The 22816-nt window shown below is 53.4% G+C and overlaps 7 protein-coding genes across 7 annotated transcripts, besides 28 other annotated features; 3 read left to right on the plus strand and 4 right to left on the minus strand.

Moving 5' to 3' along the window:
* Positions 1 to 1182: part of a mobile genetic element that runs on past the window's edge.
* Positions 1127 to 1910: a mobile genetic element.
* Positions 1188 to 1216: a tandem repeat.
* An 8-nt stretch (positions 1911 to 1918) lies between the features above and the next one.
* Positions 1919 to 2417: a mobile genetic element.
* Positions 2418 to 4907: 2490 nt separating this feature from the next.
* Positions 4908 to 4954: a tandem repeat.
* A 202-nt stretch (positions 4955 to 5156) lies between these two features.
* Positions 5157 to 5886: a dispersed repeat.
* Positions 5747 to 5764: a tandem repeat.
* Positions 5765 to 5794: a tandem repeat.
* Positions 5795 to 5838: a tandem repeat.
* Positions 5887 to 5914: 28 nt separating the features above from the next.
* Positions 5915 to 6059: a mobile genetic element.
* Positions 6060 to 6179: a tandem repeat.
* Positions 6180 to 7116: 937 nt separating this feature from the next.
* Positions 7117 to 7151: a tandem repeat.
* A 28-nt stretch (positions 7152 to 7179) lies between these two features.
* Positions 7180 to 8166, minus strand: EKO05_0011219 (uncharacterized protein; the record flags this gene model as incomplete). Its single annotated transcript, XM_038944284.2, has 1 exon — positions 7180 to 8166. The coding sequence occupies one exon, from the start codon at positions 8164 to 8166 to the stop codon at positions 7180 to 7182; it is 987 nt and encodes a 328-aa protein (XP_038792408.2).
* Positions 8167 to 9707: 1541 nt separating this feature from the next.
* Positions 9708 to 10802, minus strand: EKO05_0011220 (metalloendopeptidase; the record flags this gene model as incomplete). Its single annotated transcript, XM_059637942.1, has 2 exons — positions 9708 to 10119; positions 10183 to 10802. The coding sequence occupies 2 exons, from the start codon at positions 10800 to 10802 to the stop codon at positions 9708 to 9710; spliced, it is 1032 nt and encodes a 343-aa protein (XP_059493925.1).
* A 707-nt stretch (positions 10803 to 11509) lies between these two features.
* Positions 11510 to 13540, minus strand: EKO05_0011221 ([Histone H3]-lysine(4) N-trimethyltransferase; the record flags this gene model as incomplete). Its single annotated transcript, XM_038944407.1, has 2 exons — positions 11510 to 13366; positions 13448 to 13540. The coding sequence occupies 2 exons, from the start codon at positions 13538 to 13540 to the stop codon at positions 11510 to 11512; spliced, it is 1950 nt and encodes a 649-aa protein (XP_038792410.1).
* A 158-nt stretch (positions 13541 to 13698) lies between these two features.
* Positions 13699 to 13734: a tandem repeat.
* Positions 13735 to 14066: 332 nt separating this feature from the next.
* Positions 14067 to 14109: a tandem repeat.
* A 9-nt stretch (positions 14110 to 14118) lies between these two features.
* Positions 14119 to 14648, plus strand: EKO05_0011222 (54S ribosomal protein L38, mitochondrial; the record flags this gene model as incomplete). The annotated part of the gene is made up of 3 exons (XM_059637943.1): positions 14119 to 14133; positions 14202 to 14286; positions 14347 to 14648. 3 exons carry the CDS (start codon positions 14119 to 14121, stop codon positions 14646 to 14648), a joined length of 402 nt encoding a protein of 133 aa, XP_059493926.1.
* A 707-nt stretch (positions 14649 to 15355) lies between these two features.
* Positions 15356 to 15934, minus strand: EKO05_0011223 (uncharacterized protein; the record flags this gene model as incomplete). Its single annotated transcript, XM_038944349.2, has 2 exons — positions 15356 to 15797; positions 15849 to 15934. 2 exons carry the CDS (start codon positions 15932 to 15934, stop codon positions 15356 to 15358), a joined length of 528 nt encoding a protein of 175 aa, XP_038792412.2.
* Positions 15377 to 15405: a tandem repeat.
* Positions 15422 to 15470: a tandem repeat.
* A 58-nt stretch (positions 15935 to 15992) lies between the features above and the next one.
* Positions 15993 to 16049: a tandem repeat.
* Positions 16050 to 16226: 177 nt separating this feature from the next.
* Positions 16227 to 16301: a tandem repeat.
* Positions 16302 to 16349: 48 nt separating this feature from the next.
* Positions 16350 to 16418: a tandem repeat.
* Positions 16419 to 16471: 53 nt separating this feature from the next.
* Positions 16472 to 17209, plus strand: EKO05_0011224 (Peptidylprolyl isomerase; the record flags this gene model as incomplete). The annotated part of the gene is made up of 4 exons (XM_059637944.1): positions 16472 to 16474; positions 16532 to 16971; positions 17027 to 17143; positions 17200 to 17209. The coding sequence occupies 4 exons, from the start codon at positions 16472 to 16474 to the stop codon at positions 17207 to 17209; spliced, it is 570 nt and encodes a 189-aa protein (XP_059493927.1).
* Positions 17210 to 17659: 450 nt separating this feature from the next.
* Positions 17660 to 17733: a tandem repeat.
* A 537-nt stretch (positions 17734 to 18270) lies between these two features.
* Positions 18271 to 18329: a dispersed repeat.
* Positions 18330 to 18897: 568 nt separating this feature from the next.
* Positions 18898 to 18951: a tandem repeat.
* A 253-nt stretch (positions 18952 to 19204) lies between these two features.
* Positions 19205 to 19254: a tandem repeat.
* A 192-nt stretch (positions 19255 to 19446) lies between these two features.
* On the plus strand, positions 19447 to 20430 carry EKO05_0011225 (uncharacterized protein; the record flags this gene model as incomplete). The annotated part of the gene is made up of 2 exons (XM_038944299.2): positions 19447 to 19717; positions 19838 to 20430. 2 exons carry the CDS (start codon positions 19447 to 19449, stop codon positions 20428 to 20430), a joined length of 864 nt encoding a protein of 287 aa, XP_038792414.2.
* An 865-nt stretch (positions 20431 to 21295) lies between these two features.
* Positions 21296 to 21322: a tandem repeat.
* A 159-nt stretch (positions 21323 to 21481) lies between these two features.
* Positions 21482 to 21503: a tandem repeat.
* A 98-nt stretch (positions 21504 to 21601) lies between these two features.
* Positions 21602 to 21637: a tandem repeat.
* Positions 21638 to 21718: 81 nt separating this feature from the next.
* Positions 21719 to 21766: a tandem repeat.
* A 619-nt stretch (positions 21767 to 22385) lies between these two features.
* Positions 22386 to 22412: a tandem repeat.
* Positions 22413 to 22816: the final 404 nt, after the last annotated feature.

A 22816-nucleotide genomic window follows, 5' to 3' on the forward strand; every position in this document is an offset into this window, starting at 1 on the left:
TGTTATATTAGAAAGGAAGACCTATAGGGGCGCTAAGGGGGTAACTTACAGTAGAAGATAGGCTAACGCCTTTAGTTAGCCTTATTAGCGCCTATACCCTAGGTGCTAGGCGTCTTAATATAGGCGTTACTAGCGCTTACTAATACCTTAACTACTGTTAGTTAGGAATATAGGGCTAGGATAGAGATATATACTTAGATATACTACTTAAAGTTACACTAGGTATAGCAGAGCTTAGTATTTATAGTAAAGAGGTTGTTATTATATACGTAAGTGCGCTTACACTTAGCATAAGTATAGTATGTCTTACTAGCACTAGAAACATAGTTAGCTATAGAAGGTTAGTAGGTAGGTAGGCCTATAATAGAAGTAGGACACGTATAAGGGTAACTAGTAAGGATAGTAAGAAGGTAGTATAGGTAGTATAGAACAGCGCTAGCAGAGACAGGGACTAGGTCCTTATTATCTAAATTACTCTTAACCTTATAGTTACTTATATAACAGTAGTAAGCTTTCTATATACACTATTAGGCCCTATAACTAAATTAGAAACTATAGAAAAAAAAAACTAGAGGAATATTATAGGCAGAGGGGAGGGCCTATAGCAGACTACAACTGCCCCCTTTAGGGGGACTACTAGCTCCTTAGCTAGTAGCCTAGTAGCTATAACTAGAAGTAATAACAGACATAGTAGGTTAAACGTAGGCATAATACAAAAAAAATAGGGTAGGCGTAAGATAGGTAGGTTAGGTAGGAGCGTAGAGTAGTATAGTAGCTAACTTAGGCAGGTGCGCTAGATAAAATAAAAACAACCTAGGTATGTATAGGGACTACCCTAGGTAAACTACAGACTAGACTAGTAGCTAACTTACTAAGAGGTGGGCCCTTACGCAACTATAACTAGCTCTAGGGTTTACCTACTACTAGCGTCCCTCTAATCTTCAAAAAACGCAGAAAGGACCCTACAAAATATATTTAGCTAGAGAGAGATAGGGACAGAAGGTATGTTATAGGCTTAGACCTTATCTAAGCCTTAAGTAAGATAGGGCGGTTACGTGCCCTATAGACATATTAGAAGGACACGCAACATGTTACCTCCTTAAGAGATACAATACTATATTAACCCTTATTACATTCTACCCTAAGGCTAGTCTATAATATTATACAGCGTTCTGTTTTCTATATAGTAGCTTAGCTATAGATATAGTATTACTATTATAAGAATATACTTAACTATTCTTAATATTTTACTTTTCTTATCTTAATAGTCTTTCTTAAATATCTTGTATAACTTAAGGTAAAGCTTATAGTCTTTGCAATCTTCTTTATATACCTCTTATCCCTTTTATAAGAGGTCTAATACCTATATTAGGATTATAGGTGTTTATAGTATAGTTATTAATATATCTATTACTTTATATATTGTTCTATAAGTTCTACTTTAACCTACTTAAATAGTCTGTAATAATGTAGTTAAGGTGTTACTTATGCTTATTACTAGTTTATATTATATAATTTCTAAATGTAGTAGCGCCTTTAGTTATATGCGTTAGAGTGGCACCCCTTTAGGGTCTACTAGCAGCTATATATCTTATAATTAGCACTTAATCTTAAGTTAGTAGTACTAGGAGACCTAGTTACTTATGTTAGTAAGAATGACTGTTGCGTCCCTCTAGCTTTGGCTAGTTGCTATTTTGCTTGTTATTAGCGCTTATTATAGCAGCAGTAAGACTCTTAATTATTAGATTAGATAGTAATAGTAATAAGTTAATAATAATATATTAATGTTCTGTTGTTGTTCTATGTAAGGGTGATTTTTGTCTTATCTAGGTTCTAGTAGGGGCCTCTGTACGGTTTCTTAGCAGGTATATCGCCTAACCCATTTCTCTAATACCTTTCATTTAACAGTAGGGTACGTTATTTACTTATTAAAGAGCGTATTAGCTGCTTAGCAGCTACTCTATTGTTAATGTAGAAGGTAAGGAGGATATTGTCTACATAGAAAAGTAGCACTGTTTTTAGCTTAGGATTAAAGAATAGGTAAGGTTCTTCTGTTAATGCGGAGAGACAAAGCGTCCTAAAGGTGCTAGAAAGCTCCTTATACTATAGGACTAGCAAATTACGTAGCGTATATAGAGCTTGTAGTAGTAGAACTACTTACTAAGGTTTCTTAAATCTACCTAGTAGTTTGCAGAGCACCTTAGGTGCATGCTGGCGGCTTGTATTAAGGAACGCGCTAGTTATGTTATACTAATAGAGTTTAAGGTTAAAATAAGTAGTAATAGCAATTATAGTCTAAAATAATTGTAAAACAAGCGTTGTAGCATAGGTTAAGACAATTGATTCCTTTGCCTGTAGATCTCTGCGCACCCAGATCCTTGTCTTACATTTAACAAAATAACTATCTTAGTCTAGTTATTCTATAAGTTTGCTAGATAGTACTAGTACGTTAGTGCCCCAGCCCTTAGATCAGCACTGGGCATCGCCAGCAGAATGGCAAATGGCCTACTATTTCCGACCGTGCTCAGACCAGATCTTGTTTTTGGGCACACAGGAATTAAATACACGTACAATGAGGTTATCAACAAAATTATCAAGACTAGGCATTGATTGACCGACAACACTCCCCTGACACAGGGAGTCTGGCTCGGCCTTGGTATCTTCTTTTGGCTCACGTTGTTTGTTCTGTCGAATGCGATCCTGGCTTTTAACTCCATACTGGCTATATCCTCGGCGCTGTTTGTTACGTGGTTCACTTTCGGCGTGGCAAACGCGCAATGGATCTTTCTGAATTGGGGTGATCAGCTCATCAATTGGAAGAACACGTCACTTGCGCTCTTCAACTGGTTCATGATCCTTGGTAGGTCACTTCGCGATAACTTTGCATCGTCCTGGAGCTAACAGTATCATAGCTTCGGCATTCCTCACAGTCTTTGGCGTGTTTACCTCTATCTCCGATCCCAATGCTCGTGTGCAAGGCCCTTAGGAAAGTCTCAATGTATTTACCTGTGCGAAAAATGCACTATTCTAGGGGGGGTTTCGCACTTGCATGCGGGGCAACAGTAGATTTCTTAGGTGGTCTACCTGATCAAGCTTGAACGCATAATTTCTGCAACTTTTACTATCTTTTAATGTTAAGACCAATAGCGTATATGAATGCCATGTAATACTTAGATCTACCAAGGTTCTATGTCTGCACACTCGATTATGGGATAACAACACCAACTGATCGATATATGCATTGCTATGTCGTGCTATGATAAGAACGGTGCAGCTTGTCTGAATGGTCCGCGAACATAATTACGAGGGCAAGACCTCTATAAGAGATACTTTCATGCTTTTCGGTTTACTCAAGGCTCTTTTTACCCATATCGTCATTATTTCAAAGAGAGCCTTAATTTTTTGATACTTCGTACCTTGTCGTACAAGTTCAATCGTTATGCAATAGCTTTTGAAAGTTAGCCAAGCTGTTAGATTAAGGATGAACTGATCAGTCTATACCACAACAGGTATCTTAAATGACCGTTCCTTAGACTGGTTTATGTTAGAGTGAATGAACAAAGTGGCTACATGATGGTGGATGCTGGTTGTCTCTGGGTCATTGAAGCCGTCCTTGAGTACCAAGGGACTCATGAAACATGCACTTATATGATTCATATTTCCATATAGAGAAGCGACTTTCTATCGACTCCATTAGGATTAACTTCTCAAAGAAGAATCATAAAGAACTTGGAAGCTAGTTTCCGCGGGTGTCGATCACTCGTTTGGACTAGCTTGTTCGACTCAGAAATCCGTTCTCTCACGTCTGCAATCCATCAATCTTACACTCTATTTTCAATATCTATAACCTACTGTATATCAAGTTTGGTCACACAGGGCATCTAGCAACCTCACAACAGCCCAACTGATAAGACGCAGATGATAGAAAAGCTGCAAAGCGTGCTAACTTCCTAATTGCAGTTCTCCGTACACGGGTAATGCATTCAAGCCACCGTACGTGATCTGAGCAACAACCGCGTCTTTGACTTTACCAATTTGTCCGTACTGAGAAGCGTTCGACCCTAAAGCTCGCTGATCACTATTTAAAGGTGTGGATGGCGTTAGCGCTGTTTTCTCTAATCTTGCTAAAAGCCTACACATGTCTAGTGAATCAATGGGACCCTGGGTACCTGGTAAATGTGCCTGTCGCTCATGAGAGCTTAGCCTGAGACAGGACTCCACTTGCTGCCTGGAAACGATACCTATATAGACGTATTACTAACGTTAAAAGCTCCGCTTTCCTCCTTTCTTAATACCATTCGGACACAACATCCACAGGTGACCATTACAAGAAGCTTCTGACGACAAATTCTCGAAACGTCGGCATTCAACCTCTCGCATCCTCACTGATCCCTGCACTCTCTGTTGGAATCGCTGAATTGAGACATGTCATTTCTCCCGCGATTCCCACATTGAGCATTACTCAACCACATCATCCAGAGAATGGACAAAGTTCCGCAAGAGCTCTTCGACCCCATCAGCAGCTACCTCTCCCCCCTACACCTGCGCAACACGCTCCTCCTCTCCCGCAAGTTCTAGCGCGCAGCCGAGCAGTACTGCGGTGAATTCTCTACTCTGACACTGACGGAGCGCAATGTGGATGAAGTCACGAGATTCTGCACTAGGCGCGCCATCTAAAGAGAGCAGAGTTTCAGGCCCGTCTTGCCGCCGCTGGAGGATGATAGTGACGAGAACGCTTGTCGCGAGGCGGCGGAGGAGGAGGAGCTGAGGGCTGAGGGCGAAGAGTTCACGCGGCAGATTCGGTCTCTATTTTCTACGTTGCAAAAGGTCAAGCACGCAGGGGGCTTAGATGGACATGAGGAGTTGGAATTGCACGTCTACTGTTTGATGTATAAAATCAATCTTAAGCGCGTGTGCATTCACTGCCTGTTCGCGAGCTGGCGCGTGCGCGTGCTGTCTGCAGAGACGCTGCCCTGTCTGCAGTCCTTCACAGCTTTACACGTTCAGGACGGGAATAATAATCAGTTCTTTAACCTCAAGATCCCGGACCCTCCGTTCCGCAAGCTGGATCTAAGGGTTATGCTTGACCTCGCTGCGAAACTGCCAAATCTGCACACGCTAAAGAGCTTGCTAGGCCGCAATAACTAGATGCCATCTCTAGACTACGAAGAAGCACGCTATATAACACAAGATTCATAGCTATTGCCTGCCTAGCAATTGCTACACAGCTATTACTTTATTACGAATACCCCCTTCTATCATAACTAGCTATACCAACCTCCTATACCTAGACAAAATCAACTAAGCAACAGCTTAAACCTACCCCTAATACAAACACTATATTAACAAAGCAACAGCTCTCTCCTTAGGCCTATAGATACCTGCTGCCTTAGTGAAGTAGCAGGTCTATATCCCTAGCTATATCCTACAAAATTAACTAAGCAACGGCTTAAACCTACCCCTAATACGAACACTATATCAACAAAGCAACAGCTCTCTCCTTAGGCCTATAGATACCTGCTACCTTAGTAAAGTAGTAGGTCTATATCCCTAGCTATATCCTACAAAATCGACTAAGCAACAGCTTAACCCTACCCCTAATACAAACACTATATTAACAAAGCAACAGCTCTCTCCTTAGGCCTATAGATACCTGCTGCCTTAGTAAAGTAGTAGGTCTATATCCCTAGCTATATCCTACAAAATTAACTAAGCAACAGCTTAAACACCCCCAGCAGTCTACTACTAGCAATAGTAATAGACAAACAAAAAACAACAATAACAACAACAACAATATAAAGACTGTCTACTGCAATAGCAATAGCTAGCAATAGACAACAAATAATAAACGCTAGAACTACCTACTTATAGGATAGTTCTACACAACCCTAACTTAACAGGGCAACAGCTCTTCTTAACAACCTAGGGCACAGGCCCTTACTATTAGACTACAAACACACATTTACTATCCCCTTAAACAAACACACTCCTTAAAATACTAGAGCAGCTTAACTGCTCTCGTCTTATATAGTCTTAGACTCACACAGGACGTTAAACTTATCAATCAATCAATCAATCAATCAATCAATCAATCAATCAATCAATCAATCAATCAATCAATCAATCAATCAATCAATCAATCAATCAATCAATCAATCAATCAATCAATCAATCAATCATTAACACAAGATTGGCCAGATATGCAGCGCAACTCTTCAAGACGTCCAGCTTTCAAATCTGCAGCACTTCCAGCTAGACTTGCTAGGACCGCTCAGGGAGGCAGATTAGGTTGACCAGCGGCTCCCCTAGCCCAACGTCATCACACCCGCGCTGTTCGATCCTTTCAGTACAAGTCTGCACATCCTCTCGCACCAGCTGCACACACTACGCCTGCGCGCCGTGGTAGACGAAGCGCTGTCCCGACCCACCTTCCCCAGCACCTCCCCATCTCCTATACGGTCCAGCCTGCAGCGGCTGAGCATCGCATCCCACACGTCCACTGCTTCAGGGACCTGGTACTTCCAAGGCCCGCACAATACAGGCGCTTCCTCCTGGTCCGAAATAACCGCCTCATCTCACCCGCCCCTCGAAACCACCTTCTCAGACGAAACATCCCACCTCGACGACATGGAGAACCTGCCCTTTGAGTGGGACGCGCACCGCACTGCAGCCCAGTACCGCGCGGTACCCAACACCACTACGCTGGATGCCTTGCTAGCCACGTTCGCGAAAGCCGCGGCGCGGATGCTGCGACTTAGGGAAGCCGCGCTGTGGTGTCCGTTGACGTTTTGCGCGGATGATGTCGATGGTTTCTGTGGTTTTGACGGCACGCGCGCTTCGGGTGTGTCTTTGAGGGCGAGCTGGCGTAGGGCATTAAAGATGCGAAACCCGGTGTATGTGCTTCTACAAGCCTGGTCGGTGAGGACTGTGCAGCTGTAAGGCAGATGTGGTGGTGTTTAGGGCGTTGGAGGCCTGGGCCTGAACTGCTGGAGCTGTTTGAGGGGATCGGGAGGGAGGAGCATGGGGGCTATGGCGATGTATTGGGGGGATGTACATATTGGGAAGGGAGTGGTAGAGAGGGCAAATTTTAAGGACTAGGAGGAATAGCAGTTTTGATATTTAATTAGTTAGTTAGGGTTAGTTTGTGTAGTATACGGCTGGTGTTATTGATCAAGACAATCACGCGTCCCCAGCGCCTTGACGCGAGGCTGGAGCTTTTTGCACACCTCTCTTCGTAATCAGACCCGGAGCCCCAAGACCCAGCACAGTAGTCTGGCCCCCTACTGGTGCCGTTGAAACAATCGAGATCGTTACCCTTTTGCCAACCGTCGACCGGTCAAGATTCTTCTCCACAAGCTCGACGTGCGACCCGGTAGCACCCTCACCCACTCCTGGAGACGAAAGCGCGCCCACGAGCCCGTCAACAGGCGCCAATTTCTCTTGCTCCTGCGGCGCGACATTCGCAAACGGCGGGAGGAGACTCGCATCTAACTGTCCGGCCACGCGCGCAACAGCCATGGCATCAAGCGAGCGCGTCCACACCGACCACGTGTAGATGAACCAGCGCAGCCACAGCAAGCCTACGACCTTCACACCGACAATAAGCGACAGAGTGACCTGCGCAGGGAGACCGATGACAGGCTTGGACACTGTCGCGCCTGGTGCAGTAAAGATCTCCCGTCCGGTGTCTGGCGACCAAGGCAGGATATCTTCCAAGTGCGACGTCAGCGCCGCTTGATTCGCGAGGAACACAGCGATGTTCAGGCGAAACGCTGCCGTATTATTCATGTTCCAGTCATCGAGGAAGGCATTGAGCCTGTAGAACAGGCCTGCCAGGCGGAGCGGGCACCTGTTGGGTGTGTGCTCGCTAACGGCGGACGAGCTGGCGCCGTGGAAGGGGGTAAGCTCGCACAAGGGCTTGAGGAGAGCGGTTTGGTTTGTGTTCTGGGTCAAGAGGGTTTCTTCGTTGATTCCAAAGGTGAGGTTGCGGACGGAGTGGGCCCAGAAGTCGTTGTTGAAGAGTACAAGGACAGACACCATCAGCAGGCTGGACATGTCGGTGAAGGTTAGTAGTGATTCTGAGTTATTACTGGGGTTGGGATTCTGTTTGGCACCTCCTAGAGCGTGATCTCTGCTTGTGGTCAGCGATGAACGAAAGGGCAGCATGGTCCTGATAGTGGAGAACAATGTAGAAGGGAATACTTACTCTTCCAACGGAAGATAGGCCTCAGTATAATTCCCCCACTCCGCTCCCAGTTCGAAACCAAAGTAGTCGTTGAACTGAAAATCACCAAGAGGCGGTCCCTTACTCGGCCGCTTCTCCAGCAGCGGCCCATGCAGCCCACCACTGTGAACATTCCCCAGCTCAAAGTACCCCCTAGTCGTCTGCGCCGTGCAGTGAAGCACACCATCGGTATCAACGGTCTCGTAAACCTGAGAAAAAGCTGCTCAGACAGCTCCTGGCGGCTACGACTCACAGTCCATGAATGCTGATCCTGTTCGCCGGGCGCGCAGACGTCGAGCATTGCAACTCAGAAGGGATACCACAATGATACGTACTCAACCCCATCCTGAAACAGGTTTGCGCCTAGGCAGATAGAGGGGTATTCGGACGTTATGACGTTTGTACACAAGACTGAGTAGTTCAGCTGCATAATGCGCTCGCGCAGAACGCCGGTCGTTGTGTCTACGGGAAGGCCGGCCATGGAGCCTTTAATGTAATGAATGTCTGTAGGCTGCCTGTAGCCTTTTTAGCTGATATCCTGCCATAGGTGCAGCTGCCTCTTCTCAGAGGAGACTGTAGTAAGTTCGCCCCTGATACGCGGTAAAACATACGCCGCCAGAACGATAGCCAACCGCGCAGGTTCCAGATCGATGCCGATCTTGGTGCAGGCGGAAGCATCAAAGTCACAGCGCTGTACACTGTAGTTGTAAAGCCTGATAAATCCTGTATCCGCACAAGTCGGTACAGTGATTGTTTCCCACGGAGCCAGGAGTTGAAAAAGCGGGTATTGAACAGCGCCTAGCACACATATCAGCAGGCAGTAGTACCGCATGGAGCACGTCAATTTACTAAGAACCACCAACCCAGCAGCCGCAAACACAAACCTCTTCACCCTCGCACACCCCGGCTCGTTCCATTTCCACGCGTTGTTGAGACGCCCCCAATCGCACCACACCCGGTCCGCCAGAGCAAGAAGCTGCCTCACACTTTTTCGCTGACCGGGATACATCCTCTGCGCAAGCATAACCGCAGCCTGCGCGCACCGCGCCGAAGTAGCAGGGACGGCGAGAACAGCAGCGAGCGCATTCAAGACTGCCATTGCTCTGGCCCATCCTCGCATCAAGTTGTATTCTTTACGAGTAGAGCCCGGCTGGTATGCCTAATCCTGCCCACATCGCGGAAAGGGAGGCTAGCGATCCGCTCAGGGGAGTGCACTGTACATAGTAGACAGCAACAGGGGTAATCAACCTCCAGAGACCAGCAGTCAAGCAATAACTGTCGTGTAGCGCACGATGTAGGCTCCCAACCGTGAAGCACCCATTGCTGATGACCGAGACCTGCTGCCCGCCCATCTTGGCGCTTGTAGGAAGTGGTACAGATGGAAGGGAATCTAGCCTATTTCAGCAGAGCGTTATACAAGCCATACTCATATTCGTACTCGTACAAACCAAGCTCCAAACCTCGACCCACACTACCCAGGTGCTCACCACCGCCCAAACGCATTGCCGACCCCACCCAGCGCGCCCTGAAACTGCTCCACGTACCGCCCTGTCCCTGCACACTCGCTGCGTTCCGCAAACTCGTGCGCCTTGGGCAACCACTCTTTTATCTTCTCCTCGCGGTTGTGGTTGCTGGGGTGCGTACTTAGAATCTGCGGAGGGCCCTGCTGTCCCGATTTCTCCATGCGGGCCCAGAATTCCATGGCGGCTTCGGGCCGGTAGCAGGCTTGCGCCGCCATCAGCAGGCCAATGTAGTCTGCTTCTGCTTCGTGCTTGCGCGAGGCGGGCATGGAGAGGAAGAGTTGCAGGATCATGTTTGCGCTGTAGAAGGAGACGTCGAGGGCGAGGGAGGCGAGGATGGGGATGAGGATGAGCGGGGCTTGGGACATGCGTTCGCTGGGGTGGGCGTTAGTGGGAGAACCCCCCATAGGGTAGGAGAAAAGGACGGGAGAGGCGTACGCTGTGTGGTGTGCGACTACATGTGCAATCTCGTGTCCCAGGACCGCCGCAATGCCATCCTCGCTTTGGCAATGCGGTAGGATTCCCGTGAAAACAAACACCTTCCCACCCGGCACGACAAACGCATTCATCTCCGGGCTATCAATGACATGCACCTCCCACGTCATCTCACTCAGCCCCTCGCCCTCCTTGAACGCAAACGGCAGCAAGCGCTCCAGCACCCTCTTTACCTGCCTGACCCTCGGATCATGCTCCGGCAAGAACCGGCCGTGGTACTGCTGCTTGATCTCCGCGACCGTCGACTCGCCCAGCGCCTCTTCGATCTTGGCCGGGATGAAGTTGAACCGCCGCCGGCCCGAGACGGGCACTTGCTCGAGGTTGAGCACGTACACGGTGCCCGCGCCGGCTGTCAGGACGCCCACGTCGCGGTAGAAGGTTGGTCGCGCTGCCCAGCGGGTGAAGAGCCCGGTGACGCCCGAGCGCGCGTTGAAGCGCTGGTACTGCGGGCCGCCGCCGCCGAAGGGGATTCTCTGGTAGCTGCGGAAGGGCGCATGGTTGAGTGTTCTTTGCGCGGGCCGGTAGAAGGCGCTGGGGCAGGCTCGATATCGTATGCGGTGCATTGTGGTTTGTGATGGCGGTGACGAGGACGTGCCTGCAGTGGTTCGCGTGAGATCGGATTGCGGAGATCAGCAGGACCGACTTCTTTCTCTCAGACTCGCTAAGCAACAGAGACTGCGGCTCTCTGCTTGTTCAATGCGGGACCCACACGCAAGGCGCAGTTGCAGACGCGGTCGTCGCTGGATCCGCTGACCTCATCGGCCGCTATGACGCCCAAGGCCGCGGGGATGCCAAGAAATGCGGGGAAGCACAAAGCGCGACACAAATGCACGGCAAACTAGTGTGTGTGTATAGTGAAACCTAGCCATAAGCAAGAGTTACAGTAGGAGGATGCTTTTGCTTATTCTGCTCACTTTACGTGTGTCCTGGAAGCACATGGCATGGGAGATTCCTTAATTAAGACTCTGCTTACTGCCAGGTTTCACTGCATATCTCCAACATTGCCAGACCTCGTGACAAATCCAACGTCATGTATATGAATACTTAACCTGTATCCTTCTGGTCGTCCCTCCTACCAAATGCTCAATGCTACAAATTACGCCAAATCGCAACCCAATCAGTGGCCGCCCATGCGATACCTACCTCGATATGTCGCGTATGAATAACCCCTGCGCCGCTCCAGAATGCTATATCCTCGCCATGCGCCGTGCACCCACTGCTCCAACACACACACAGATATATATATATAGTAAAATCTGAAGAGCGCGAATTACATTGTTGTCCTAGCAGCCTTCCTCCTTCTCCTCGGCGGCGTGTCCACGTCCACACTCGTGCTCAAGCTGCTGCGCTCGCTCCTCGGAGTCGAGTATCGCTCGATCAGGCTCTTCCTCAGCATCTTGTTCGTCTTGTTCTGCTTCAGCTCGCGCTCTTCCTCCGGGTCGACGAATCGGTTGACGGTGCGGTGGTCGAGGACGCGCTTGTCCTTGTCGCGCTTTCCCTCCTTCTCGGTTTTGGGCCATCTAAACCCGTACAGCTTCGAGTGGCGCTCGCACCGTGGACACTCTTTACGCGTGTTGTAGCCGTCCTGTTGAACAAACTCGACATCACACGTTTGGCACTCGACCCACTTGCTGTACTTGGCCGAGAGGCAGGCGCTGCTGGTCACGTAGTCACCGCGTCTGCGCTTGTTCTCGACCCATCCTGCCTCTGGCGTGAGGTCGATGGGCGTGCCGATGCGGTTCTGGTGGTGGTTGTTAGATTTTGAACGTGTTGTGCGTAGTGACGGGCGGTATCTGCGCTTGACAATCTGCTCATGCTCGCTGTCAAACTCAAGGCTGTCTGAGAGGTCGCTGAGGTCTGACGTGCTGTCGTTGTCGGGAAAAAAAAGGGGAGGCAACGGGGCGTTTACCGTTGTTGTGGTGGTTTGCGTCAAGAGCGTAGCCACTCCTAGCGTGGGATTTTCGTGCAGGGCTTCGGCTTCGATTTTGATCTTGGGCAGGACTTCGGGCAGGTGGTCGTCATCGATGGAGGTGGCGTCGGTGGAATGCGCAGACTTCGGCGAGTGCACAAGCGATTGCGGGCTTGTGTCGCGTGAAGAGCTGGTTCCGTCCAGGCTCACGGTGAGGGGGGTAAGGAGGCCATCGCGCTGCAGGTTGCGCATGTCGCGCGCCTTGGGTGAAGTCGAACTGGAAGTTGAAATTGGAGCTTCCGCATCCTCAATACTGCTGACGGGTAGTGATGAAGTACTGTGGGCCTTCCTCAACGTCGCTTCTCGCAACTGTTCTGGGGCGCGCTGTTTCGTTTGGGGTGATTTTGGCATGAGCCGACCTTTCTTTCGAGGCGTCAGCTCGCGCGCTGTGTCGTCTTCCAACGATGCCGATTTGCGCTTGTGACTCTGCGCAGGCTTCGCAGAATCGCCCTCTTCCTCGTCGTCGCTCTCTTCTATCCGCTTCATCGGCGCCCACCCGTTTACCCCTCGCTCTTCGCAGGTGTTACAGAGACACTCCTCATTGTTTTCGCCAAAGTAGTCCTCGCCGTACGAGACGGTGATCTCGTCACCGGCTTCGATTGGTTTTGCTGCAACAATCTGCATGCCGTCGTAGCCCTTGGTGGATAGCCGCGCATTCGCATCGCAGTCGTGGTTTGCAAATCGAGCGGGACCCAAGAAAAGCGAGCGCGTCTTCTTCCTGCTCGAGATGACGAGACTAAAGTCCTTGCGCGCCAGCTCCAGCTTCTGCTCCTGGTCCTCGGTCATGGCGACCTGGACGCCGGTCAGGTACTTGATCTCTTCGCGCGGGTTGATGTCTCTGCGTGCGGTGATGGAGGCTTCGTGCTCGGTGATCATGTAGCGGTTGGTGGTGGTGACTTCGAACGGGCAATCGGGCAGGTAGATGTTGACGTATCGCCTGAGGTGCCGCTTGAACTGCTCCTGGTCCTTGTCATCCTTCATGCCGGCCATGAACTTGCGCAGTCCGGGGAGCTTCAGCAGCTCCTGTACGGCCTCGGCGGGGTCCTTGTCCCAGATGACATGCCTGCGGATGCGGTCGGCAATGTCCTCCTCGTGCATGCCGCGAGACGCTGCGAAGCGCCCGCCATGGTTCTTGCGGATGGTGGTCCAGTAGTAGACCTGAGAGCGCCCGGCTTAGTCCAAGTGCACACTCAATTCTCCGCGACCGGCGTGTCGCAGTCCCGCCGAGTTGCGACTCACCTTGTCAACCAGCGCGTCCGTGATCACGTCGTCGTACGAAGCCAACTTCTCCAGCGTGAGACCGCCCCGAACGCCCCCGAGTTGGCGTGGCATGGTGCGCAAAATATCGCAATAGCAAGAGGAGGTGTTTGTCGCAAGATGGACAGCGCAAGGCAAGCAGACAGACGTGGGGGGTGCGTAAAGGGGTGGTTGGGGGTGACGTATTAGAGGATGCAACAGGCCAGTTTGGCCTCCCTCGAAGGAGCGACGGCGACAACAAACAACAGACAACAGACAACAGACAACAGGCGACAGGCGACAGGGACAAGAAGGAGAAACCGAGGCGGTAAGGAGAGAGCGGCGCCGCACAGAGGCAGCGGAGACGGATTTAGCGCAAGGCTCGCGGTCGGCGGAGAAGCAGGCGCTGAGTCGCGACGAGCAACCAAGCACGCCAATGGCCAGCAGCAAATAGCGAATGGGCCCGTTGCAGTAACCCCTGCGCTGCGTGGATGGTGGATGGGAGAGCCGGGGGGCTGCAGGGGCTGGCGGCGAGCGAGCAGTGCGAAGCGAGCGCTAGAAGCGGGAAACGCCGGCCAGCCCGACGACACTGAAGGTTGCGCGACGAAAGTTGGGACGGTACACATCGAATCGACCTCTACCTCGACCTCGACCTCTGCCTCTACGCACACACGATGATCCAGCTCAAGGTGGGCATCCCCTCGCAGCCAGTCCTGCATCCGTGCAGCGCGATAAGCCACTGACTCTCGACCTGCAGACGCTCGTAAACTGCATCGACAACTCGGGCGCCGCCATCGTCGAGTGCGTCAACGTGCTGCGCTCCAAGCGACCAGCCAAAGTCGGTGTGTAGCCCGCATGAGCACCGCCCCGTTCCCAGCCCGTCGACTAACGCATCTCCCCAGGCGACCGCATCGTGGTCGTGGTGAAGAAGCAGCGCAACTTCGGCCCGGAGACGGGCAACAGCGTGTCGGTCAGCGCCGCGAACAAGGTGCGCCGCGGCGATGTGCGGCACGCGGTCGTGGTGCGCACGGCGAAGAAGTGGCAGCGGCCGGACGGCAGCGTGGTCAAGTTCGACGACAACGCATGTGTGCTTATCAACAAGGCCGGCGAGCCGATTGGGTCGAGGGTCAGTGGCGTTGTGGCTGCTGAGCTGAGGAAGAACCAGTGGTCCAAGATCCTGTCGCTGGCGCCCATGCACGTCTAAGAGGGGTGGATGGTGGAGCAGAATAGGAGGGGTTGCACGGTCGGGGAGACGCCTGGTCTTCCATTCTGTTTTTACGAGGATGATGTAAGAAATAGATGATCAGAGGTGGATCATCAGAGGTGGATCATCGAAGAGGTGGATGGTCAGAGGTGGATGATTTTGAGATGAAGGATCAGAGGTGGATGATCAGAGGTGGATGATGGAGATGGACGATCAGAGATGGACGATCAGAGATGGACGATCAGAGATGGACGATCAGAGATGGACGATCAAAGAGGTTGCATTTTCAGGCGTATACGGAGCGCAACGACAGTGTAAAAACTATGTGTATGCCATTGTACAAATACCCACGGGTATCAAAAGACTCTTTTTTCCAGGACGCCACGCCGTACCAAGGTTCAGATTCAGGTTCACTTCAACGCCGGCCAAATTGCCCATGGGATGGTGCATCGCTCACGAGGGCTGCGTGACTTTACCGCAGCCGCAGCAGACGTAGTAGAGGGCCTGGAGCTGGTCAGTCGCTTGCTGCCTGTTTCCACGCACCAGCGCATGCTCTTACCATGCCCGTGTCGGCGGTTCGCTGTTGCGACTGGAAGAAGACAGCCTCGTTCTCGCCGCAAGAGCACTGCTTCTGGACGCGCGGTAGCTAGGCCGCAACGGTTAGCGAGCAGGTTCGAGAGAAGCAGGCAAGCAACAGAGGGGTGTGTTCAGGACAGGACGTCTTCCATGTCGTCGTCGTCGAAGAAGTCGTCGTCGTACAAGTCGTATTCCTCGTGCTGGTGCTGGTGCTGGTGTTGGTGCTGGTGCTGGTGCCGGTGCTGGACAGGCACGTGCGACGGCTCGTCCTCGGCCTCGAGCATGAAGCCCGGCGCCCAGTCCTGGCCGCACTCGACGCAGACAATGTCCTGTCCGCACATGGTGCAACATGTGACCTCTTTGGCAGCAGGGCTCGGGGAAGTGGGGTCGGAGGGACCAACCGTAGGATCTTGCGCGACCTCTGCTGTGACGCCGGCGGTGGCTCCCACCGTGGACGCGATTTCGTGCCTCATGACGCACGACGAGGGCGCCTCTTCGGTGAAGGAGCATGTTCTGCACGCGAACAGCAGCCTGTTCTCGGCCTTGTCTTCGCGGGGAAACAGGAGGTTGGAGCTGCGCAACATCAGCACTGGCCTGCGCGATGCGAGCGCCACCGGCACTCACCACTCGGAGCAGAAGCGGAAGAGGATCTGCTTGTTGGGGTCCTGCTGGTCCTTGCTGCCGTACTCGGCGGCGGCGGGGGACGACATGGCGGCGAGTGTGGGTTGCTGTTGTTTTGTTGGCGCGAACAGGGAATGTCGAGGTCGATGCGTGTGCGTGTGCGTGTGCGTGCGAGTGCGGGTTGCCGCGTGGCGGGTGAGCGTGGCCGTCAGTCGCCCTGAACGACAGAGGCTTGTCTTGGCAAACACGCAGCGCAGACGCAGGCACCAAAGGCCCGTCAGTGTCTGTGTTCCCCGCAGTCGTGGGCTTGCGGCGATCACAGCGCCGCCGCCGTCGCGACTAAGACGTCCGTCGGTGCAACGCAACCTCACCTCGCGCACTCAGCCTCCAGTCTCCAGCTTCCAGCCTCCAGTCTCCAGCCTCCAGCCTCCAGTCTCCAGCCTCCAGCCTTCCAGCACAGCTTGCCCTTACCCCGCTCTGCCCTGACTGCTTTGACTGCTCTGACTGCCCTGCTGCCCTGCTGCCCTGCTGCCCCGCCTGCCCTGCCTGCCCTGCCTGCCTGCCTGCCTGCCTTGACTGCCTCGTTGTCGCCCCACCGAGCACTCGAATAGCGCGAGACTGCAACCATGGTAAGGTCACGTGCGCGCGCGGTGGACTTGTGGTCATGCCATTGACACGCTGCACAGTCGTCCAGCGAAACAGGACTGCCCGAGGGCTGGGAGATCCGTCGCTCCAACAGCAAGAACCTGCCGTACTACTTCCACGCCGCGACCAAGGACTCGCGCTGGGAGCCGCCCGCGGGCACTGACCCGGAGAAGCTCAAGCAGTACATGGCTGCCCACCACAGCTCCAAGGGCGTTGCGCCCGCCAACTACGCCAACGCGGGCGACAAGATCCGCGCCGCCCATCTGCTCGTCAAGCACAGGGACAGCCGGCGCCCGGCCAGCTGGAGGGAGCCCAACATCACCCGCTCCAAGGAGGAGGCGCGCACGCTGATCGAGGGCTACGAGGCGCAGATTCAGGCCTACGAGGGCACCGCGCTGGACAAGGCCGCCGAGCCCAAGTCGCTCTCGGAGCTGGCCACAACCGAGTCGGACTGCAGCAGTGCGCGCAAGGGCGGCGATCTGTGAGTGCCGCGATAGCCAGACGCAACGCAGTGGTGCACTGCTGACACCCAACAGGGGCTTCTTCGGCCGCGGCGATATGCAGAAGGAGTTTGAAGAGGCTTCGTTTGCGCTCGAGAAGGGACAGGTGAGCAAGGTGGTCGAGACTGCGTCCGGGCTGCACTTGATCCAGAGGTATGCCCTGCACTGCCCGGCTTCTCACATGCACGCTGACCTATTCTTGCGAACAGACTGGAGTAGGCCGAGGCTTGCACACGACTGCAGGCTAAGACCACACGGAGAGCACGGGCTGTGGAGGGAGAGGCGCGACAGCCTGACGCGCGCAACCGTTGCAGGGTGTTGAGGATGCAGTACGGGCAACGTGGCTTGGGCCAGAGCCACGTCGATGGTGCCCAACAGTCAACAGTCGACGAGTCCTGCTGTGCGAGACGTGACCACCTAGCCAGCTGCAGCGCAATCAAGACAAGCCCAACGTGCCCAGCTTCATTTGCTCTCCACTCTCTGCTAACCACCATGGCCGGACGGTAGCCATGACCGTAAGCAGACGCATCGACCGTGTAGCCATCAAAACCTGATGCCCAAACCTAGAGTGCTCACACCTGGGGTGCACCCGCCTTGGGTGCACCCACCTGGGCGTGCGGGGGAAGCGTGGTCGGCTTTGGCGACCGAATGACAGAACTAGCAGCAGCCCGTCTCCTCTCCTCTCCTCTCCTCTCCTCTTCTCTCGTCTCGTCTCGTCTCGTCTCGTCTCGTCTCGTCTCGTCACCTACTACGGCTTTTGTGCTGCAGACAAAGCCGGCCCCAAGCCGACAGTGCTCGATCAGGTAGGAGAAAGCATCGGCCACCCAAAGAGGCACTACAAGGCTGCAGCCACTTTTCTCACAGCTGCAGGGCACTCGCCAACACGCTGGAGGCCTGCAGCAGGGAAAGCGTCGTAGTCTGCTTTTTAGCTTCTTCTGGAGAGTACAGGCGTGTGTGTGACAGGGACCCCAACGCCTGGAGGGTCGCATCATGGCTGCTTGTTTGTGACACACGAATGACGCTGGACAATGCGCGCTGTGTACGTCGCTCAGCCGGGTCCTGAAACGCGTGGATGGATGCACGGCAGTGTGCGTGCCTTGACAAATCAGTGACACGACTCTACAGAGAGTGCAGACAGTGCATCGACTACCCGTGACACGACTCTACAGAGAGCACCGACTATCCGTGACACGACTCTACAGACAGGGCAGTGACCATCACTGGCATCCACCAACGTTCAAACTTCACTGCAATCCGCTGACAATGACAAGCTGCATGTCAGGACACGGCTCCGTCCACCGTGCCAAGCATGCCAAATGCTCACTTGGATAGGGAGACACTGCAGGGCTTAGGCCAGTACCACCGGCCCAGCACCACTCACCCCGTCACGGCTCATCAACATGGATGGACGATCCACCGGCTACGATGCTCCGTTCGGCGGACGGACCGACCGTTGGCTGTGCTGGCTTGGCTCGAGGCTCGCTGTGTGTTCCACCGCGCCTGCGCCTTCCGAAAGCGTAGTGTCGGTTCTGGTGTTCCGGCAACGTCCGACAACAACATCGACGTGCGCGCCTTTCAGAGGCTTTCAGAGGCATCCACCGGCCCAGTCCTGCCGTGCTCAATCTCCCAATATTGGCGCATCCAGGATTCGCAGGCTGCAAAACCACGCATCGCTTCGCTTCCCTGCGCCTGCACGGCACAAGCATGCCACACTGCGCTACCTGGTTCAGGGTACGCTTGCAGTCGCAGACCATTCTTAGGGGCCGCAGCATAGTCGCCGTAGTGCCGCAGTACGCGCAGCAACTGCTTGCGCGCCGTTGAGCTGGGCAGCACGGCCGAGGCATTGGGCTGTCATCCCTGCACCTGCGTCCTGGACAGCCAACAACGTCGGCCTGGTAGTCGACGCGTGTGGATGTTGGATGTGGATGTGATGTGGATGTGATGTGATGTGGATGTCGATGCACCGATGCACCGATGCAGAGATGCAGAGCGAACGCTCCCTGGCCTGATCTGCTGTCCTTCAACGCCGCCGCTCCTCCCACTTGGCGGCACCGCCACTCCCCCGTTCGTTTCGCGAGGCGTTTACATACTTACTACGTCACGCTTGTGAATGGCACTTTAGTCAAAATCCCATCCCACCGCCAGCCTACCCACACCCCAGCCGTACTCCACATTCCTTTTTGCTCTCGTTCCCGCCCACCCACTCTCGATTCGCACCATCCACCGCCATCTTGCACCCTCCACGCCTCCGCCCACCCCTCTCCTTGTACTCGTCTAGAATTTTCGCTCACGCCCGTACAAATACACCTCTCGCCCCCCTCTCACGCATCCCCTCTCACGCATCGCATCCAAGGCTAGCTGGCTGGTGCACAAGCGTAAAGCCTACCTCAACCCCAATCTTGACCCTGGACCAAGACCTGCCTGCTTGATACCACACCGGCCACCTCATGGCTACCATGGCTCCCACAACCCACTTGACAGAGGCTCGCTCCCGCCCGCACAGTCGCCGCAGCTCAACGCGCCGAAGCTTCGCGACTTCCCTCTCGCGCACGAGCTCTTACCTCGACACCCCCAGGACACCCTGCCCCAAGGATGGCGACGCGTTTGCATACAACCCCTCACACCTCCAGGCCTGGTATTGTCCACAATCTACCTGGGACCGCCTTCCTGCTTCGGTCAAGAAGGCCCTGGCTGCAGTACAGCATGCGGGAGCTTCAGCGTTGACTGGTACGTCGTTTACTATTTTCATGCTACTATCCACGCCTGGTGTCATTGGCTGCCACCATGCGCGATTTCCACCCATGTCACGACTGCATGTGTTGCGCATGACGAGCTAACCTTGTTCAGGCTTCGAGCGCCTTGATGAGCACAGTGGGACCATCAGCGGTGCCCGCACTGACCAGAAGTTTCCAGAAGACGATCTCCTGGTCCAGCTCGACGATGTCCGCCCACTGAAGCTGCGCACCATCAGCAACGCTAGCAGTGTCTTCCTGTCCGACATCTCATCGCCCACCTACAGCGGAACACCAGCCTCAGACTCTGGCTCCACCTCTCCTGTTCCTTCCACCTTCTCGCTCCCACAGTCTGCGTCGACTCCCGCTCCCATCTCTCTTGGACCCCCAGAGCTTGAGACTAGGCGCAACTCAACGCGCGAGCGCTCCTTCTCTACTCCCCTCCAGCCCCAGGACGCAAAGTACGCCGCTGAGCTGTCGTATCTGCGCACCGAGGCCCTCCCCCGTCTTCGTCACTCTGGCCACAAGGTCGATACGGAGTGGTATGAGGCTAAGCGCATGAGCGCCATTGCCGACGAGGACGCAAAGGCTTTCGAGGACTGGTGGTCGGAGCAGAAACACACCATCCTCAAGCTCAGCGAGAAGGGCAAGCACTTGGCTGCTGCGAACGGTGTGACCTCGAACGGCATGGGCTGGACGGCTCCGTAGTCGCTAGTGAGGTGGGTCCCCCCTTGCCTGGTCGTTTGGAGCTGCTCGCTGAGACCCTCAGTCGCTTCGCTACCAAGGCTTGGGCCTTTTCTTACTTTGCCTTCAGATTGACGCACAGCTTTTACTCTTCTCTCCTTTCTCTCCTAGGGTATCTGCTTCTTTCAGCGAGGAGTTGGCTCCGGTATTCACCGAGAATAATGCATTTACGAAGACGGACTTCATCATCTGCTTTTGCACACGGAACTGGCGTCTATGGTTTGCAATCATACACCCCACTCCTCCCCATCTCTGGCGCGTTCAAGAAGACCTGGGCGGACCGCCCTTACGAACGACGTCCCTTTCCTTTCTCAGCAACACTGGCAGCCGCGAATGGCGAAGCCCCAGATGGCCTGACTCGTCCTGATAGCGAATATCACGATATGATCTGTTTGTTCTTCTGACGTGACACCATGTTGAGATCACAGTGATGTGCTTTCATTGTCCACGCCGTGCGGGGAGATTAACATGTGATCAACGACGAACGTCTAACTTGGCTATCGAAGCGTCTGGTCCGTTCAAATCCATGACCGGAACAGGCATAGCTCGGGTGAAAGGCACCGCCAAGATCCACACAGACGTCTCGCTTCTGGAAGCTTGCCGTCTTGCAGTCCTGCAGGGCACCAAAAACGGCCAGAAAAGAGGCTAGGACCACAGAAATAAAGTAACCTAATTATATAGCCCAAAGGTTTATCCGCAGGACCGCAGGAATCGCCTAACCGCTGTTGCGGAAATCGACGTTGAAACTTGGCGACGTTGCGAATCGCGCAAGAAGACGGAAGTCGCACGCTTCTCCAAACTCGTGCTGAGGTCAGGCAGACGAAAAAAGCTCCTTCTTCTTCTTCTTCTTCTTCTTGGCCGACCACCCACGCAACACCAGCACCACGACACCTACAAGGGGGGGTCTAAACAGAGCAGAAATACAATCTGCCACAACCTGGATTTTTCTTCTTGGAAAAAAAATCACTAGAGGCTCGGTGCAAGCAGTTCGTATCTCTTCTGCTCCGTCCAGACACCCCCCCCCCCCCCCCCCCGCCTTGTAGCGATGGCCCCAAGCCAAGCCAAGCCAAGCCGAAACGCCGTCGGCGCTTGCTTGAGAAGTGAGGTAGGCAGCATGGGATTGGGTGGTGCGTTCTTGCTGTTGTTGTTGTTGTTGCTGTTGCTGTTGCTGCAGTGGTACCAGGCAGGTTAGAGGGAGACAGACGGTGCTACATGCTATGCTGGAACCTGCTGGTGAGTCTGGGTGTTGACAAAGTGAGTAAGTAAGTAGTAAGTAAGTAGTAAGTAAGTAATTAAGTAAATTAATATTCATGTTGATGTTTTTGATCGTATGTAGAATAAGAAAGGGAATTTCTTGTGCGCTTCTTGGTGAAAAGAACAAGAGGGGAACTACCTATAGTAGTTGCTATGGTGGCTTGAAACGTAGAATCTAACCATTACCGTAAAGCATCGCTGCAGAGTGGTAGCAGGTCGGTAAGCTATGTTTTGGTCACTGCTGAATGTGCGTTCGTTGCAATGTCGAGTCACGAAATCGAATCTACAGCGTTGAACGAAGCCAGAGACAAGGAAAGCGAGACGCGTGGTGTGGCGCTGAACAACACGTGCCTCGCATCTGTGGGAATTTCACAAATCGCCGGCTTGAGATGTGCGTGCGCGGTCTTTGCGGGCTACTGTTTGTCGTCCTCGGGCGTGGCGTAGGGCTGCTTTGTCGCTGTGTGCGCTTTACATGGTGGATTGGTCTGGAGGTGCGGATGCGGATGCGGGTGGGAGTGGGAATCCGCAGTCCGCGGTGGTGCGTCTACATCTGCATCTTTGGATCGACGCGTAGTTGGGGGTGGAATTATACGCCTGCTCGTTGCGTCGAGGGCGTGGAGCGCACTGCGTGGGTTGGAGGAAACCGTCTTGCTTGGTCCGTTGTCGTGGTGGTGGTGGTGGTGGTGGTGGTGATTGTTGTCTAGACGCCTCTTTCCTCGCGATGATATATACCCACCACCCACACCATCCTCAGCTTCGAAATCGAAATCGATCCTATCACTTCTCCTCAGCCTTGAGGCCTGGCGGTTCCTCCCTTCCCCGAGCCTACTTGCCCTCCCGCGGGATCCCGTCATACCCGTACCCGTATCTTGTACGTCCTCTCGATCCTTAGGATCCTCGCTATCCTTCCTATTCGTCTTTTGCTTATGTATATCCATTCCACCACCCCCCAGCAGGCACGCCGCGCGTCTTTGCGTGGCAGTGGAGGGAAATGTGCCTTGCCTCCCGAGTCCTGAGCTGTGCTGCATTCCACGGCCAAGGGTTGGGGTGCGGGGGTAAGGATCGTGGCTGAGGGATGCTATAAGCTGATGCACGT

This window comes from Ascochyta rabiei, chromosome 22 (genome assembly GCF_004011695.2).
Source record: "Ascochyta rabiei chromosome 22, complete sequence".
In the NCBI taxonomy this organism is placed as follows: Eukaryota; Fungi; Ascomycota; class Dothideomycetes; order Pleosporales; family Didymellaceae; genus Ascochyta; species Ascochyta rabiei.